General features: G+C 39.3%; 1 protein-coding gene and 1 long non-coding RNA gene across 3 annotated transcripts; both read left to right on the forward strand.

The window, feature by feature from the left end:
- Nucleotides 1–22: 22 nt before the first annotated feature.
- LOC131783342 (endoplasmic reticulum metallopeptidase 1-like) lies at nt 23–9231 on the forward strand. Of its 2 annotated transcripts, none has more exons than XM_066159129.1 (10): nt 23–806; nt 1473–1646; nt 2051–2374; nt 2847–3085; nt 4127–4558; nt 5253–5329; nt 6154–6345; nt 6985–7100; nt 7218–7387; nt 8625–9231. In XM_066159129.1, the coding sequence occupies exons 1-10, from the start codon at nt 44–46 to the stop codon at nt 8799–8801; spliced, it is 2664 nt and encodes an 887-aa protein (XP_066015226.1). In that variant the 5' UTR covers nt 23–43; the 3' UTR covers nt 8802–9231. The 2 variants fall into 2 exon arrangements, with proteins under 2 accessions (XP_066015226.1, XP_066015225.1); XM_066159128.1 differs by having other exon boundaries at nt 25–806; nt 5183–5329; nt 6152–6345; nt 8625–9230.
- Nucleotides 9232–11986: 2755 nt separating this feature from the next.
- Nucleotides 11987–14555, forward strand: LOC131783357 (uncharacterized). Its single transcript, XR_010715941.1, has 4 exons — nt 11987–12068; nt 13088–13140; nt 13737–13823; nt 14492–14555. It is a non-coding gene; the product is annotated as an uncharacterized lncRNA (long non-coding RNA).
- Nucleotides 14556–19483: the final 4928 nt, after the last annotated feature.

Consider the following 19483-nt stretch of genomic DNA (forward strand, 5'->3'; position numbering starts at 1 on the left):
TCAGGAACCTTGCTCCCAGCTTACAACCGTGTGTCAACACAAAATGGTGGAACTTAGAAAGCGGGGAGCCACCAGTTCTCCCCTCGAGGCAGATTTCAAGTTAACCCACGATTCGCCCTCAGTGATTGCACATCCAAAGGGGAGAAATTCAGCAGGCTGGACGTTCTTTTTAATTCTTATTTTGTACTTGTTCTCCTGGTACATTAGCTTCAAAGCTTCCAGATCTGTCCCCGCGCCCAAAACATCAATGAGGAGTTCCGTTAGCGAATTTGTGGAAGAAAAAGCTCGCCAACATTTAGATGCAATTACATCCTTGGGACCGCGGCCTGCTGGGAGCTATGCAAACGAAATTCAAGCTGTAAATTATATCGTTGGAGCTTTACAGACAATAAAGGACACTGCACGCGAAGATGTGATCATCGAAATTGACATTCAGAGACCATCGGGTAGTTTCAATTTAGCCTTCTTTGATGGATTTACAAGCGTTTATCGCAATGTGACCAACATCGTGGTCAGAATAACACCGAAAGAAAGCTATCCGCCCAAAGACACTATCCTCGTCAATGGGCATTTTGATAGTGTGCCGGGCAGTCCTGGCGCTAGTGACGATGCGGTGAGCTGTGCTGTGATGCTGGAAGTGATCCGATGCCTCGCGCATACGCGCAGCTTCCGTTTTACACACGGTGTTGTCTTTAATTTTAATGGAGCTGAGGAGAATGTCTTACAAGCAAGCCACGGCTTTATTACGCAGCATAGATGGGCAGAAACTATCAAGGCGTTTGTGAATCTGGAGGCAGCTGGTGCAGGTGGGTGGCAGGGTAACGTGGCCTTACATGTTACAGAGCTGTAAAACGTTTGCGTGCATCACGGACTCTCACGGGCTTATGTGTGAAGCCATATCAACAGTACAATAAAGTGGCAAAATTTGGAAGAATGAAGAAATGACGCAACTATTTGCCTTGGTTTAGAGGCAAGTAGAAGAGTTAGGCTTAAAACTTTTCCCACTGACTGTCCTTTGACAGGGACATAAAATATTTAAAATTGCCATGTTAGCAGGATATGTTACAGTTGTAATAATATGTATTGAACAATCTAGATGAACTGTGTTCAAATGAACACTTAAAATTTATGACAGATTTCTACAATTCAGGAATGTTTGGAAGAGATATTTGAGCAATCTGTGGATATAAAAATGAAAACAAGTGTGAGCAGTCCATAAGCCATGCAAGGGCATGAGGCAAAAGCAAGAAAGAAAGGGGAAGCTAGGAAAGGGTAAAGCAAGGCATGGTGTGCCACTATGCCTAGAGAATCCAGAAAATTCACTTAAATTATTTCACAATGGTCCATAATACAGGTTAGCCCCAGCATTTCATCAGACTTTCCTGACAATTTTTGTTTACCCACTTATACTCCTGTAATATCTTTATGTTATTATTTTGGTTGATTTTAGTTGATTTATCTTTTCAATCCAGGTGGAAGGGAAGTGTTATTTCAGGCAGGTCCTGAACATCCTTGGCTGATCAAGACATATTCAGAGGTAGCCCCACACCCCTGTGCACAAGCTCTTGGCCAAGATGTCTTTCAGAGTGGAATCATACCTAGTGACACTGATTTCAGGATTTACAGGGACTTTGGCCAAGTACCAGGTATCTGAATTATGGACTGACACCTAGAGACTGATTGAATGACTGAATGACTGACTAAGTGAATAAATGACTTATTGACTGATTGTTTGAATGAATGAGTGAATAAACAACTTGATGGCTGGCTTACTGAAAAACTTACTGACCTACTGACTGAATTACTCACTCACACTGACAGATTGAATGACTGATTGAATGACTGACTGACTGATTGTATGATTGATTGCCTTACTGACTGACCGACTGAATGAATGAATGAAATGCTCCTTAACTGACTGAATGACTGGTTAGTATTTGATCAATTCATTATTCACTGATTACCTTTGATCTGATTGATTGTAATCTTAGTGAAAATCTCTTGCATTGAACCAATCTGGTTAGCATACTAATAATTTTCTGATGTGTAGGAATGGACCTTGCCTATATTGCCAATGGTTATGTTTATCACACAAATTATGATACACCAGCTGCTGTTACTCCAGGCTCTATCCAGCGTGCTGGTGATAACATACTGGCTTTGGTCAAGAGCATAGTTAATTCACCATTTCTGGCTGACCCTGGAGAGTATCGTCATGGTTCCATGGTCTTTTTCGACTTCCTGGGAATTTTTGTGGTACATTATCCTGAAAGAATTGGTTTGGTGATAAATCTGACATCAGCTTTTGTGGCAGTTCTTTGTCTTATGAAAAAATTCCTTCATTTTCCAGCAAAGAGAACCATCTTTGAGGAGGGTAAGGGATAATCTACAAGTAGATATCTATTATTAACATTCTACATTTTCTAAATTTTGTACAATGAGCTATGAAAACATAGGCCTTAGAGCTGACCTGAGTACATCTTCTTTTCCATATGTGAATTAATCAAAGTTTTGTGGTCTAAAAAAAAATCAAAGCTACACAGAATAAACAAGGTAACAATGGGTGTTTTTTTTTTGGTTTTTTTATCAACTCTTTTAGAGCATTTCGTTAAATATGATTAGGTCATTTTTGGGACTGGTAAGCTTTTATATTCTGTTCATTGTTTCCATGCATGTTGATAATATTGTCAACATTTTCAATTTTCTGTTAAGCCAGTTTCCTATTGTGATAGGAGAAATGGCATAGATGAGGGGTGTCATACTATTTTTACAAGATTGTGGATCCTAAAGTACACTGCAACTGAAAGCTGTCCTTAACACTCTTTTTAACTGTTGTTTTTCATCAGGCAAAGTATTAAGACTCACATCTGGTATAGGAGACCTTATCATCTCTCTGTTCATCCTATTTCTCTCATGGATAGTTGGAACATCATTTTCTGTGGCTGTAGGTGTCCTTCTGACATACTCAGGTCACTCACTAACTTGGTACTGCCGACCTTACCTCCTCTTGGCATTATACACAGCACCATCTCTACTGGGCATTGGTTTGGTTCATTTTCTCATTAAGAAGTCTATTGTGGCAAAGGTAGACACAATTTAATTGTCAATTTAGTGACAAGCAAAGAAAATATAACAATTTCCTTTCTTCTTATGACCAATATATTTGATCTGGGGGGTGACAGTCAGGGACTTCAAGACAAGCTGTTGACCGCCAGAGTTTCACCGCATACTTAATAACATGTCCCTGGTTACTCTGGTCAAAATAATTACCTTTTGGCCTTTTAATGAACTAATTCCCACTCACATACTTTTGCTGCATCTAATGCCGACTTCAATACATTTTGAAACACCTGGACAGCATGGGGAGAAATGAGATGCTAGTCTCCCTAAGGGGTTAATGGGTCAACAGAAAAGTTAGTATTGTTTTGCCTCCTTTTTGGTCTGCATAATGTACTTGTGGTGAACTGATCATCTCAAGTCTTTGTTTGCACTCATTTGAATTTCATTATTTGTCTCCATTGAAAGTGAATTTTATTTTGTCAGGTTAAAGATTTATCAATGTCTTAATTCATTGGTTTGATTGTTCAACATATGAAAAGAACCAAGAAAAAAGAACAAAGAACCAAAATTTATATTTTCATTTTGATCTCTGCTTTCAGTTTCTTATGGCAGAATTTGTAGCACTTAGCTATGTAGTGTCCTCCTTTTCAGGCAGTAACTGGTAAAATTCATCACTAATAGCACTTATTGTTACTGCCTAAAATCACCTGATATTCTGGAAAATTCAACATTTTAAAGGATTGGTCTGAAAATTTAACATACCTGTTTTACTTAAAATAAGGGAGAAGAGTGGCTATGCACACTTGTTATGCTTCCAGTGAAGCAGAACAGGTTAAAAGTCAAATCAAGCAAAAAAAACCACCAACAATGGGCTATGCATGAGCATTTCCTACCAGTTTAAGTTTGGACTGGATCTTTTTTCATGTTGTGGGATACTTTGCCATACTGCATCTCAGCATCAGTTTCAAAAATCTTATAAATTTATTGAGGACTAGTCACAGATCCAAAAATGAAGATGGAAATTACATTTACCAAAAGATAGTGTTTTCAATGTTTTTTTCCTCAGGAAAAAGCTGTGTCAGAGAAGAAAGAAGACAACATTCCTCTCAAGGAAAGGATATCTAACCAACTTGTGAAGAAAGAAGTAGAAACATTTTATGCTGCTTTCCTTGTCTGGACAATAGTCATGTTGATAATGTCATATTATCGCCTGGCTTCAGCACATTTACCATTGCTCTTCATCATCTTTCCACTGATTATACGAGTTGTTATATGGGACAATGTATTAACTGCAAAGACAAGTCATGAAAATGTTGGAGCGTTTTTGTTTATGTATCTCTTAGCTACACTAGTACCTGTTCAGTTCTGTATGTATTTGACATTTGCTATGTTTGACGTCTTTATGCCTATTATGGGTCGAGCTGGAACACAAACACCCCCAGATGTCTTTATAAGTGTCCTGTGTGCCCTTGGAGTTGTGCTGTTGACTTCTTATATGGTGAGTGTGCTCAGTGAAATTCGATCAATTTGCTGATTAAATACTGTTAAAATTCTGATAAGAAGATAATTAAGGGAAAGTTTGTACTTGAGCCAAGCAACCCCCCTGAATGGGATGCCAGTCCATCACAAGGATAACCCCCCCAGAATTTTATCAGGCTTCCCTGACAAACTTGGTTGGTACCTACTCTTACTTCTGGGTCCAATTGTTCGAAAGGTGATTAGTGCTAACATACAGTGTAGGTTTACATTTTATTCTTGGTTTCTTTATTCCCTTGTTTAAAAGCCTTTTTTTGGGATAATTTTCTCTATACTTTTTAGAGCATTCAACATCAAATTGTAGACAAAAAGAATTCTCCTGAATGATCTGAAATCAGATTTCACACTGACCCTGGGTTATCTTAACCCAGCTTTGAACAACTGAGCCCTGTATGGAGAGAGAGAGAGAAAGAGGGGCACTGAGAAAGTGGTATGTTTCTCGCTTAATAACACAACCCAATGACCTGGCCAGGTCTCAAAGTCAGACCTCCTTTCAAGCCAGAGTTCAGCAAGCTAACCATTTGGCCAACACATCTCCCACAAAGTTCTAATATGCTTGTATAATTTAAATTTACCTTTTTTCTAGGTTAGCACTGTGTATGTTCTGGGAAACCTCAAGCTTCCAGCCATATTTCTTCTGTTTGTTACCACTGTAGGAATGGTTATATCGCTCTCAGGACTGTCATTTCCTTACTCAGCCATCAGTCAGTGCCCTAAAAGGGTGTTCTTTCAGGTAAGAAGAAATTCATTCAATCAATTCATTCAATCATTTTCCTGCAGGATTGTACCAACTGTTTCAGCTAATTGAACTATTTTAACTAGTTGAACCAATTCAGCTAGTTTTTGCATTTTTTCTAGGGGAAGCAAATCAGCATGTTTGACTATTTTAACCACTGAAACAAATCTAGCATATCTGTGCAATTTGTTTAGTTTAACCTACTCAGCTGATTTGAGCACTTTTACCAGTTGAACCTATTCGGTTAATTTGTGTGTTTTGTCCAATTTACCGGTCACTGTTTTAGCCAATTTTGGTGGTAACAAGACAATGTGAACAAACAAATAGTATGCTAGTCTCCAGATTGAAGTGAGCAGAATAAACAGACAAAAATTGTATTCAGATCAGAGGTTCTCTTATAAAAAGTTTGACCCTTTGCACCAGATCTCTTTGCATTTCCCATAATACTGACAACGAGAATTTGTTTGATAATCAAGAACTTCCCTAAGCAATGATCATTTCCTTTATTCTTACAATGACCTGAAACAACTTCAAACAAAGTTGAAGCCTTTTCTTTTGAAACATGTCTCAACTTCCCCAACCAGGATTTGCTGAAAATGCAGGTTGCAAAGCCCTGACACTGTGCATGCTTGCATTTTAATTGTTCAAGCTTTCAGCATAGATTATTAATTTTTGGAGGGTTCTAAATTCACACTGGAGTGTACATTTTCACAACCATTTATTAGACCATTAAATAGTGGGTATGTTCACACTACTGATGACACCAACCAAAAGATGTTTTTCAGTTAAACCTCTCATCAACATTTTTTCTACATCCAGCACACATCAAGAACATTTTACAATAATGCTGGTGAAGTGGTTCAACAAGATGCAGGTGCCTGGATCACTCCACTAGACTATCTTGGCATACAGCCATTCAGTGATATACCCATGTTTAAAAAGGCTTTGCCTGCACCTCAGGACGGAGTTTATGGAGGTTTTCCTTATTACTTGCCCTTGAGGCATCTCATGCGGTATGTGGTACTTGCTCATTCAATGTTCTTCGATTGGTCTCTGGTTATTCATTGCATGGCCAATTCACTGGAATTTCATCGAATAAAAGTATGGAATAGAATACAAGCTGTCAGGCTTTGCTAAATTAATACGTTAGACAAGTTGGGCAGAAAATACACAGCTTTGCTTTAACTCTGGAATGGGAGGGGTCAGTAGAAAATGGCAAAGAATTATTCTGGCAAATCATTAGCTCTGTGTACTTAATTAATCAATTGGCTAAGAAATGGGGACCATGTGTTATCTATTAAGTGTTGATCTTCCTTTCATGCCATATGTGATTTATTTATTTTGCTCACCTATCCTTGAATGTTTAAGGAGCACTTTCATGGCTACTTGATAACAAAGCTACAATAAACAATAGGTACCATGAGCCATCACACTTTTTTCTTTCACTGTTACTCCAACATCCTTATAGCATTTAGTTTGTGACATGTACTGGGTGATTTGTGATAATTGTTCCTTAGATCCCAATTATAGAAAAAGAATCCTGCATGAACCCAACTCTGAATTTATTTGATTACTATTCTGAACATTTAATATGACTGTTTAGTTTAATTTTATAACTCTGTCTAATTGTGAAGTATTGCATTTGCAATCAGAAAATCTTGGTATCTTCCTGGTCCTCCACCTCAAGTCAAAACATCTCCAATGGAAGTGAAATTGCTACATAGGAAGAAACAGGATCAAGTTTACTCATTTAAATTCTCAATATCAGGTCAGGTTTCTCTCTTTTAACCCTTTGACCCCTTGAAGTGACCAGCATCTAATTTCTCCTTTCATTATCATGTCATGCATTCATATCTCACTAGTGTCTGACTTCAAACTGCCTTAGGTCCTGATCACATGGCTGTATATGTATCACCTGCTAGTGACGTAGATTTGCTGACCTCTTCCCTCGGTCCCCTTTTACCAATTCAAGATGGTGGAGACAGAGTTGTGTACTTTATTTACTATTCTCATGGTACTGATGTGGGGCCTTGGGAACTATCGCTTGAGCTTCTGGTGAGTTGGACAATTACAGTATTAATCATACTCGTGATTAACAAATCAGACTCCTGCCTTACAGTCGTCTGACTTTGTAAGCTTCTGAAATGTTCCAGAACATTTTGTATATATATATATATATATATATATATAAAGACTCACTTATGTGGTAGTTGGGGTAGTTGTTGTTGTTGGAGCAACGACTGCATAGTAAGCTATACTGAGAGAGAGTTACTGCTGAAGATCACTTATTTCAAGGAACTGTGGAGACAGCAGTGAGATTGTGTCAGTGGTGAGCTAGGATTTAGACTGTGGTGGGCTTAATTAAGTTTATTAATGATAAGTATTTTACTGCTTTGAGGAGTTGCTCCTTCTCAAGAACATCACTTGCTGTTTAATAAAATATTAAGCTTGTAGGATTGTAGTGTTTTCTGTCAGTTAGATTATACAATAACAAAATAAACTACCGGTATTAGTATCTGGTGTTTGAAAATTGATAACCTTAGTCTGTAAGCAGGTCCCTATTAGAGGTGCTTTGGCACAAGTGTTTCTTCACCTGCAGGAAAATATGAGGCCTTGAGTAACACAGCACCACATTTTTGTAGAAATGTACACCCTTTAAAAAGTGCAAGACTTCATTTTGTCATTATAGAAATGAAGAATGCTTCATATTGTTGTTACAAAAACAAACAATGCATTTAGGGTCATTACTCAAACATATTTCAGTTCTGACTAAATGATTGCTTTCGGTGTACTAGTCAAAGTCTTCATGGTTTTGGTGGAAATGAACACTGCATAAGTGATAAAGATTTCTCAAATTCACAAAACGTTTGTGAGTTCAAAACAAGTTCATATCAAATGAACAATGCTTCATTTTGTTGTCATCACTAGAACATATTTCTTTTCTGATCATCATCTTCATGGTATTATTAGGAACAAACAGCGCTTTATTGATAAAGATTTCTCAACTTCATTGCCCATTTAGGGTCTGTCAGTTAGATCTTTTCAGTATTTGTTTCCTCGTGAGACATGACTCAGGATTTCTGGCAACAAGACTAAAAGTTTCGGGCAACTTGACTCTGGTTTTGAGCAACATGACTTTTGAGTGACTTGACTTGATCCCTGGTGAACCCCCTCCCTGACCTGTCTCAAGTATTCCTTGGGCAGAGAAACGTGGGTCCTGCAGTGCTGATAGCAAGCGCTTGCTCTCACGCTAATATATCCCAAGATTCTTTTAATTTAAATATCATTTCAGCCAAAAAGACACCTCCTGGCCAAGAGCAATTTGTTGGACTTTGCTGTGGCAGCTCATTATATTCACGGTAAAGAGTCATCTTCACCTTTCCTCAAAGAAGTCATTCAAGCTATTCCAGACTGGATTTTTGCTAATGATTGGGTGGACACATACAAGAGCTGGTCTTACACTACATAATTCCCTGTATTGCAAGAATGCATCAGTCCAAGACCTTCTAAACACTACTATGAAATACTGATAAACAAAAATTTCAAGCCAGGAATTTGAAGAATTGCACCAGTTTGAAACAGTTCACAGGTTGAAAATTATCATGAAGATTTTTACATTTTAGGGTGGATGACCTCAAAATTATTTATCAGGATTATAAGAAAATTTGACAGGAAAAAAATGGATGTGAAATAACACATCATCAGAAGAAGTCAGGCTGGTCATACATGAATCCAAAAAATTTTTAAAATCACCTTAATTAATTTATAACGATTTTATCTGGAAATTAAGTTCCAAATAAAACTAAGGAATCAAGAAACATAAAGTAAAGGATTGTTTGCTAGCCTGTGGTCTGTCAGCAGACCCTCAGTATAATGATCCCCTTTAATGCCCAAGAGTGCCAAAGCATGTTGAGGGCATAAAAACATAGCTCCCTCCAATATAACACTTGATATACCACCCTTCAACTTTTTGTCTTTTTACTGTATTGGTCTATATCTCACAACAAACAATGCTCTAGGTGCTACAATTTAAGCTACAGTTTATTTAACAATCGGTTCATACGTCAGCGCGCGTTCATCGAGATATGAAGCACGCGGGAAGTTTGGAGAGCACGAAAGATGCGTAAGAGTTGCTCGTGGCGTAGCTCTAGCTTCTCGAGTGCTCTCTAAACTTCCCAAGTGCTTCATATCTCGATGAACGCACAGCTGACGTATGAACCAATTGTTTTAAAACATTTTCAACCCGATGGAAAATTTTTCCTCGAGGGATTTTGTTTGCTGACGTTATGAGCGTGCACAATAGGAATATGAAGCACGCTCGCGCAATTGAATTTGATTAGACAAATTTACTAGCCGTTATAATATAACATAGCGTGTGAATTTGTCTAATCAAATTCAATTGCATGAGCGTGCTTCATATTCCTTTTGTGCACGCTCATGACGTCAGCAAACAAATCCCTCGAGAATTTTGCTCTCAATCAGAAAATAAAGTTCATTTACACGCATGAATTCACCTGTCAGTTTTTTGACCAATCTAAGACAAGATCGTTTACAGCGTAGCGAAATGTTTTCCTGAAATAAAATTATCAACGGGCTGAAGCGTAGCAGAGGGATTATCGACCCTTTCACAACATTTAAACCATCGGGTTGAAAATGTTATAAAACAATTGGTTCATACGTCAGCTGTGCGTTCATCGAGATATAAAGCACGCGGGAAGTTTGGAGAGCACGAAAGATGCGTAAGAGTTGCTCAAGGCGTAGCCGAGAGCAACTCTAGCCTCTTGAGTATATACCTATATACCCCATATGTATAAGGCAAACAAAATTTCAACCTTTTTTTTATTTTTCACTTTGAACACTTCTCAGTATTTTTAGTTACATCCTCCTCGCCTGTTTGTGTCGTTATAGCATACCCCTGAAAATATCTTTGAAATGATATATTATACGTGGTCTAAAGGTTCATCGTTCTCGTTTTAGAAAAATTTGGCATTTCCCTAAGGCAGTAAAGGGATAACCGTTTCCGCACGAGTGGTTCTTTGTTTGCGGGAGAATATGAGGCCTTGTGTGACGCAATCCAGTCAGCAAGGGGTCTAGTACTCATTATTGATGCTAACCCCCCGTCAAACTTCTCCCTGACTTTATTCAAACTTTCCTGTGGAAAGAGAAACGCATGTCCTACACCCTGTTAAAGCAGTTTAGTCAGAAAAATAGAGCATGATGGTAAACTGAGCGAGAGTAGCTGCAGAGCGATAAGAGGAGGGAGGTTTTGGGTTGAGTTGGATAATAGTAGAAACCTTGATTCTATTTTCGCTCTACTACTACTATGTGCTGTTCACTATTGTGCTCTGTTTTACTGACCGAACACCTGGAACAGGCTAGTTTTTTCAAATTTTAAGCTCTTAACCAATTTAAAGGGGATATAGCTATAACCCCTGGCTATTACAAGCCTTTAAAGAAAAAGCTGAAATGAGTTGGAACTCCCCCTATTGCCAGCGTAACTGGCATTTTTGTATGCGCTTTGATATGTCAAACCAGGAGGAGCCTTGGAAACAAGTGACAAAGCCATGAGAGGTTTGGAACAGAAAAAGTGGTTTCTCTGACCAAACTTCCACTTCTTATGGGGAGCCACTTGTGCCAATATCATCAATCGCTAGTGATAAAACTCAGCCATTAGTGCTAAAATATCAATCGCTAGTGATAAAACTCAATCGTTAGTGCTAGCAACAACTCCACGAACTCCTTGTGACAGAAGAGACCTTAGGTAGATCATCCTGTCTACCTACCTCACGCCCTGACTTGAAACCGACTCAAAGCCCGAGTCTCCGAGGATGACGCAACACGCGCTTAGCGCAAAAGAACAACAGCACAACTCTGTCGATTGTGACTGTGCTCGGCGCCTGATGGACAGCAAAAAACCCGTTTTCTTTAACTTCTCGATGCAAAACATTAATTGATTGCAAGAAAGCCTCATTTTGGGGGTTAGAGCATTTATTGTAAGAGAAACTCAGTCCGACTCAGGACGGATGCTGAGAAAAAAAATTGATTATCTCTCATATATGCTACATGCGCCGCCGTTTGCAATTTGCACACAACATATTTCATCGTATGAAAATCTGACAATTTTTGTCCTACGCAGTAAGCCATCGAGGCTTGATATTTTGAGAAAGTTCCATTTTTCACGAGAAGATCGAACAACGAAATAAACCTTGCAATAATTGTTTTTAAAGCAGATGAACAGAGAGATATATTGGTCAATGTTTGCACATTATTTGAATGACTTCAAATTTGATTCCACCAGTAGTACGGTCATTTGAAAACTTTTTTCTTGGCTTAATGAGTTACTAGCAAATTTTATAGGTATGGTTGGCTCTGTGAGCTCTACTTTAATAATATAAAATAGATATATGGGATCGGACGAGGTAAAAGCGATTGATGATAAATGGACTCTTCCCCGGGATAAAGTTAATTCTGTTTTCGTATGGTTTCAGCTGGTTTGTGCTAATTTAAGTTCCAAGTGAAACTTTTCATTAATAGTTGATTAAAAGATGACAATCTGTTAGTAAGCCTTTGCTCTTTTGTTTCAATAGCCTTGATAATTGGTCGTCAAACACTTGAATACTTATTTGTTTTGATAGTATGCCAAAACAGTACTAGCACTGTGCGCCCTCTGTGCGCCTGTCACGCTTTAAGTTCGCAAGAAAATTACTCCATCATCGAAGAAACTCAACTTTGAAAGGTAAATGGACACTTACGTATTTTATTTTTTTTGTCATGAATGCATGGTGCGAGTATTGATGCGGTCTAGTTTTGCTGGTAGTTTTTCTTTAATTTTTCATCTTTCAAATGCGAAAAAAAAAACTTCAAGGAAGTTTTCCCTTTCACAGTGATGACATTTTAAACAGGCTAAGTCTTGCAAGTTTACAATTGTAGTAAATGAAAAATGACGAGTTCAGACCTGATAGTTTTAAAAGCGTGATGTATACCACTCAGTTTAAGATACGGCTGTCTAAGACAGCCGTAATCTTCACAAGAAACGTGACCAAAAATTGGTTTATTATTTGGTTGAAAGCTGTATTGAGAAAAAAACTTTGACAGTCCTCTGGCATCAAGTAGACTGAGCTTCCCTTTAATGTACCGTTGTTATCGACGTAAAATGACCCATTTTAGATAAAGAAGTGAAAATATAAAAAATAAAATATATAAAATATAAAATATTCTGTGAATTTCCATTTTTGAAAAAAAGAAATAGGACGTCTTTCCCATATCAGTAATGATGTTTTAAAGACGTTGGCCTTGATACTTCATTTTAATAATTTTGGAAAATCGGAAACGATAGGTTCTGGGAAAAGATTTCAAAAGCGTGATGTATATTCGTCAGTTTTAGACAGTTGTTTAAGCCGGAATCTTCGCAGGAAACCTGGCTCAGAATTAATTCATTCTTTTGTGAACAGGTGGAGTTGAGAAAACATGTTCAGGTCTTTTGCTTCAAATAGACCGAGCTTCCCTTTATGTACCACTTTTCATAAACACAAAATGACCCATACTAGAAAAAGAAGCTGGCACTTGATAGGGAACATTTTATGCCCATTTGAGATTTTATGGACCTTAAAAGAGGTGCGAGGTCTTCCACCCAGTTTTCTAATTAAAACGCATGGTGCTAAGAACCTTGCTAATTTCAATCATTTTAAAACATTCCCCACGTAGATCGCTGGCTTACATCTGAAATAAGGTATTCTCTTTTTTTTTCTTAATCAGGGTGAGTGATACCTGATATTCTGCTTGCTGCTCCAGAGTAAACTGACATGAAGGTATTAAAACGTAAAGATGTTTTGCGCATGCAATCTAAATATAGAATGATGCCCCTTTGCTCCAAGCTTACCTTCTTGAAAGTCGTCTTTCACGACTTGAAATCAATGATATATCACCTAAATGAAGAGTTAAAAACAACAGAACAAGACCAAAAACATCAAAATAAATCAAAGGCGGAAAACACACTTTGCACAATATTGCGGGAGGTATTTTACCGTTGGCCTGACATTTGTCTTTAGAAAAAGCAATACATTGAGGCATGAGTGAGACATTTGGCCACAAAGTGGCTGGCAATTGTTTCAGGAAGTTCGGGTGATATCTAAAAAGTTACGTAAGACTCGGCTTTAATCATCAAGCTACAGGAACATTTACATCGAATAATGATAGAAGTGGCTCATATTGTACTCAGTTTTAGGCCTGAAACTTAAATCGGCTAAGCTCTGGGATTTGCTGTTTAAATCTAATTTCTTGAGAGCAAACGGAACGAAAAGGCCATTTGTTAATGTTTTATGCAATCAAACGTGAGTTTGTGTTAAGGTGGATCTGAAGCCCATGCGCTTTTATGACGTATTTTGATGTGATAACCACTTTGCAGTAAAATTAGAGGAGCCAACAAGCGTGGTTTGAAATTGTCATTACTTAACCGGAAATTAACAAATTCAGTTGACGCCTCCATCTTTCAGTAAGTGTTCAATAATAATGTATTTATTTCAGTTATTTTTGTTTACCAACTAAAAGCTATCAAGATTACACAAATGAAATGGATGTGTGTATGAGAGTTTATAATATCGCTGGCAGAGCCCGTGGGCAATATGAGGCGAATTCTGTGTTCTAATTGCCCACCTGAGCGGGCCCATCTTGTCCGCAGGGAATTTTCCATTTTGATTCAGCGCAAGAAAAAAATTACTTAGAAAAACAACTTTCTTATGTTTGGACAATACCGGTGATAAGGTCGCAAAAAGCGGCAAAAGACGGTAAAAAACAAGATAACATAAATGATAAACTTAAACGATCCTCGTAGGTTTATTTTCTACAAACACAGGGGGCTTCCTTTCCAGTCTTTCGAAATGAATGAGTGTTAATTCTTAATAAAGCGACGATCTTTTTGTTAATCATGAATCCTTTATTGACTAAGCTTGTTCGGCCTAAATGGCTGGATATTAGCCTCATTATTTTTCCGTGTCATTGACCTCGACTTAGTCTCGTCCATGAAAGCACAAGAAAGAAACTCGGCCAATATCTAGCCCTCGTGACCTCACATTTGTTCAATACCGCATATATAGGATAAACTAATAAGATTACCGTTTCTCATTGATACTAATTTTAAAAATAATTTTATTTTCCCTAAAGGGATGCCTCAGCCACAAATTTTTTTCCTATTAGTGATGTCATTTGGGGTACAATGCTTAAGTATGTTGACGCTTTATTCTTATGGCCTACACATAATATGTTACAAGTCTTATTAGATGCCTCAAGCTGAGAAAACTCTTTAAGGTGGCCAATTTACGTTATAAACTAAGTTTATAAGAAGGATTGTGGGTGGTGTGTGAGTTTATATGTAGAAAATGGAACTAAGCTATTGGTGGGAACAGGGTGACGAGAAAAACAAGAATAAATTAGGTGAATGAAGAGCGTTCGTTGATACCGTGGGAATTACGAGTGAGCACAGGGCAGTCTGCGACCTTCCTTACAACTAAGCAGTTTCGAAAGCCGCAAAACTCTTGAAGAACTATTTATCTTTCAAATCGGAACTCTTAATCCCCGCGGTATCAACGAATGCTCTTCATTCAACTAATGTATTCTTATTTATCCATTTCCTGCATATAAACACACACGCAACCCACAATTCCTCCATTCTCTGTGAAGAAGGGCTAGCGCTCGAAAGTCACCTTGAAACTCTTTGCGGTGGCCAATTTACATTATCAACTCACTTGATAAAGCCAAAATTATCTTGTTATACTCCCTCACCGACGCGGCAACCCAGTTTCTTTGGAAACTGACCCCCTTTATCAAATGATAAATAGCATGGTTTCCGCAGGGCTTTTAGGACAACTTCCAACTAAATATCACTCGCAGCTTCGCCGTTGGTGATATGAGTGTTGAACACCCATGATTTTCAATTTTCACTAAAAAAGTAACGTAACGTCACTCACAGTCCACAGCAAGTTATCAATATCGGTCCAATTAGAACGAAATTCAATACCAGCAAGATCTCCCCTAGTAACACCCTAGAAATATTGTTACGGGAAAATTTACTGATTTTTCCGTGTGTTTGTTTGGAACATATTTATCCGTAAACTTTTCACATTTAGCCATTTCCAATTTATTCGAGCTCATTCAAGTTCTTTCATTCTAGTAAATAATAATAATAAAAAAAAACCACCGTAGCTTTTGAGTAGTAAACTAAGAGATTTTTGCTTTGTTCTTGCTTTCATTATGCATCTGCATGTCGGTACTTTTGTTGTTCGAGATCGAAGGATCACTACACAGAAGACTTTTCTAGTTAATTAATTCACCAGCGAATTTTGACGCGTTGGTACGAAGAAGCATACATTACATAATAATAATTATACTAATAATAATAATAATAATAATAATAATAATAAACAATCTTTAAGGAGGAAGCGCCCGTTACGTAAATACGTGGTTTTCAGGGAGGTCCTTCGTAAAAAATAAAAAGTATTAAAAGCTAAAATAAGAAATACAAATGTCACAGATCTAAAATATAAAATATACCGCGTATATCTAAAAATTTAAAAAAATTTTATCCATCATAATCCACATAAAACCAAAACAAACAAAAGCGCGAAAGTGATTACGCTTCGAGTCCAATTAGAGTTGTGACTCTGAAGACGAAACAAGCGAGACAGAATCAGAAGCTATTGAAGAATTTTGTGCCGAAAACGCTGTCGCGAACGAAGGTGTGTGCGAAGAACCTGATAGTGAATTCGAGCGAAGCAACCCGTTGAGCGACGAAGACATCAACATTCGACACGATATGCAAATGAACTCTGACGAAATGAGCGATTTCCGAAAGACAAGTTATGGATATCCAGCAACAAATGTGTAGACAATTTTAAACAGCAATGGAAGGGGCAGCTGTAACTGAACCAGCCTTGGCGAAGCCTACACTGTTCCATGGCTAGGAGAATGAAAACTTAGATCCACGGCTCCAGCGTTTTAATCTTTATTTAACCAACAGAAAAGTCAATCCAGAAAGCGATCAAGCAGCCATCCAGTTAGCTCCACATCTCCAGGGCCCAGCTGAGTTATATTACTACAATCTTCCAAGCGATTTACAAAGCTCCTTCAGATGTTTGAGTAATGCCTTGACAGGGAGGTTTTCGCCAACACATTGCTCATTAAGGTTACGACAGGAACTTTCAGTTAGACGCCAGGGTTCAAATTGAACAATTTGATTGAAAAATAACTGGCTGACCTGAACGACAAATTTAGCTGTCTCGATTTACGCGACGAAGATAAATTGAGTTATTTGATTCAGGGCCTCAGACCTGACATCCAAGCCGAGGTACTAAAGAAAGAACCTGAGACATATGCTGCCGCAGAAGACACAACCCAGTTGATTAACTCAATCTAGCAATCCTTATCCTAGCGACGCGAAGACGACATATCACGGATTGTCCTGCAGGAAAGATTATTGAGATCGACATCCAATACCAGTCCAAGTAATCGGGAGTCTTCCGCATCAGACCAGGCAGTTTCAGCCATAATTAAACAATCCCACAAGAACACTACACAGAGAGAAGACTCGTTTTAGCTCAGCTCGAAGCCCTGTTAGCAAACAACAATAGAAAGAAGTCTGAAGACCCAAAAGAACTGACTCTTTTCTCCAAGTTGAATGAACTCTTGACCAAGGCCCAAGGTTCCACTGGCGACTCGCCAAAGCAGTCCGTCGCGCCCCTCACAGCTTACTCAGAATCAGAAAGACGGGGGACTCCGGATTATAAACATGAAATCCAACGCGTGGAAGCTAAGTTGGAAGAATTCTTCCGACGCATGGATGCTCGAATAAATGACCTGGCCAGGAGAAATCAAAACAACCGTGAAGATCCGCCAAGACAGCGCACACGAGAACGACTGTCTATTTGTTACTCGTGTGGGCGAGTTGGTCATGTACAGCAGAATTGTAACCAGAGGTCTCCACGTGAACCAAGTCAGAATTTTGAGCGGTACCAACCAAACTACCAACATCGCCAAGAAAGCGGAAGTTATCCTCAACGCAACGTTATAATCAGCCACAACGAAGAGACGAATTACCCTCTGCAAATCCAAGAAGTTCTCGTTTGGCCGCCGTGGATGGTCAATATCATGAGCCCGACCCTCTGGCTCCGGTAAAAGGAGATATGTTCCCACAGATCGCACGCGAGTTTCTCGAAATGGACTTCGGTGAGCGTGACTCCCAAGCCGATGAAGGACTCCATCAACAGGTCCAAAACGGGCTGCAATTCTACGCAGAAGCAGCCAGATACTACAAAGTGCAGGGAAGAGAGCCAACAGACGTGATTTTTTCAGCTCTAAAACGACCACTGGGCGCTTGCCAGCAAATAGTTCAGGACGCGTATGCAAATGACTACACTCTCACACCCACCACTGACTATCCTGGCGATACGTCGCCAGGAAGCCTGGGAACGAGAGCCAACTTAGGGATGACCAGCCGTCGACTGGGCACGAGTGAAAGTCCACAAAGAAAGGAAGAAAATAAAACCCAAGAAGAAAACGAATCCTAAATGCCATGTGAAATGTGAATCTACTAGAGCTACTCCAGAGCAGTTTAAGAGTCTCGTATGTTCTACGGGAACAATGTTTGATTTGATTGACGCTATTGTAAACTCCGAGAGTGCAGCGGCAGTTAACCCACTTCCAGACCCCTCTCTGCCACCACCTAGGACTTCCGCCTAATGTGAACCTGAATCAGTCATCTCAGTTCCACATCCTTCTCTGCCAACCCTTAGAACTTCCGCCGGATGTGAACCTGAATCAGTCATGGCAGTCCCAGATCCCTCTCTGCCAGCCCCTAGCACTTCCTTCGGATGTGAACCTAAATCAGTCATCTCAGCTGCAAACCCCTCCGTGTTATCACAACCAAGTATTTCCGCCGGATGTGAGGAAAATTCGCCACCCAGTGTCCCGGCTCCTGACCAGACCCCATGTGAATCCATTGAAGCTACCGCTGACCAATGTAACATCACGTCCGATGAGCCGAGATCACGTGTTCTCACGGTTGCCGCCCAGTTGAATGAGAAAGACTCAGGGCTACTTGTAGACACCAGAGCAAACATGTCTGCCATTGGTGAACAGTCCATCAGAGACCTATTTGACGGAAAATTACCCAGTTTACAGAAAACCCCCCGACTACCAGTTATCAGATCCAGTCGATGCTTTGAAGACTGACAATCTCAGCCCTTATCCTGTTCCTCGCAGATTCCCAGACACAGACTTTAAGATGTTTGACATGCAAGAGCAAATTAACAAGCTTGGAATGAAGCTAGATGGAATCGTCCGGAATATACAGCCTAAACAGGAAGTCAGTTTTAAATGGAGGAAGTACAGTTTCAAGACTAAACCGGTATGTTATCGATGTGGACGCCGTAGCCATATTCATTATTACTGCAACTGTAACCAATCTAATGACGGTTTCCGGAAGGAGAGACAGATCCTACATCGTGCTATCCAACCAACTTACCGTCAACCAGAAGAATCTTCCACTTACGAAGAAGAGAACCTATCGGATGCTGAGGGGACTGTATCACAACTCGAGAGTCAGGAAACGCCACAAACCACCCTAACTTACTATAGAAGATGAAACCGACACGAGCCAGTGACCAAGGTAGAAATTCAAACCAGAATCCAAGAAAGTTACAAATGCCAATTCAGTTAAGTGTCCAGCTACCCCGCGTAAATTAAGCAGACACGTACCCTACCAACCTGATCACTAAAGGCAAAATGGCAGGAAAACCTGTTCGTCTAGTGTTGGATACTGGTGCAAGCGTTTCAGCTATAAAAGAAGAAGTTTTAAAAGAGATCTACGGTCACGTTCCCTTTTCTGCAGTTCAGACTGGGAAAGACAACCTACTGCGAAGAACAATTATCTTGCCGTTATATCTTAAGGAAAGTCAGTTCCCTTGTGAATTCCGGGTCGTGCAGAACCTCGCTTATGACGCCATCCTTGGTCGCGATTCCTCCAAGTAAACAGAGCTATGATTGACCTTGATAACAACACCGTTACTCTAAAAGAATCAGCAAATCAGCAAGAGCAAGCATGTTCAGCTTCAGTGCCTTTGACAGGAACATTTATACCCCAAGGAAAGAATGTCAAAGCGA

Source organism: Pocillopora verrucosa, chromosome 12, assembly GCF_036669915.1.
Source record: "Pocillopora verrucosa isolate sample1 chromosome 12, ASM3666991v2, whole genome shotgun sequence".
NCBI classification, from domain to species: Eukaryota; Metazoa; Cnidaria; class Anthozoa; order Scleractinia; family Pocilloporidae; genus Pocillopora; species Pocillopora verrucosa.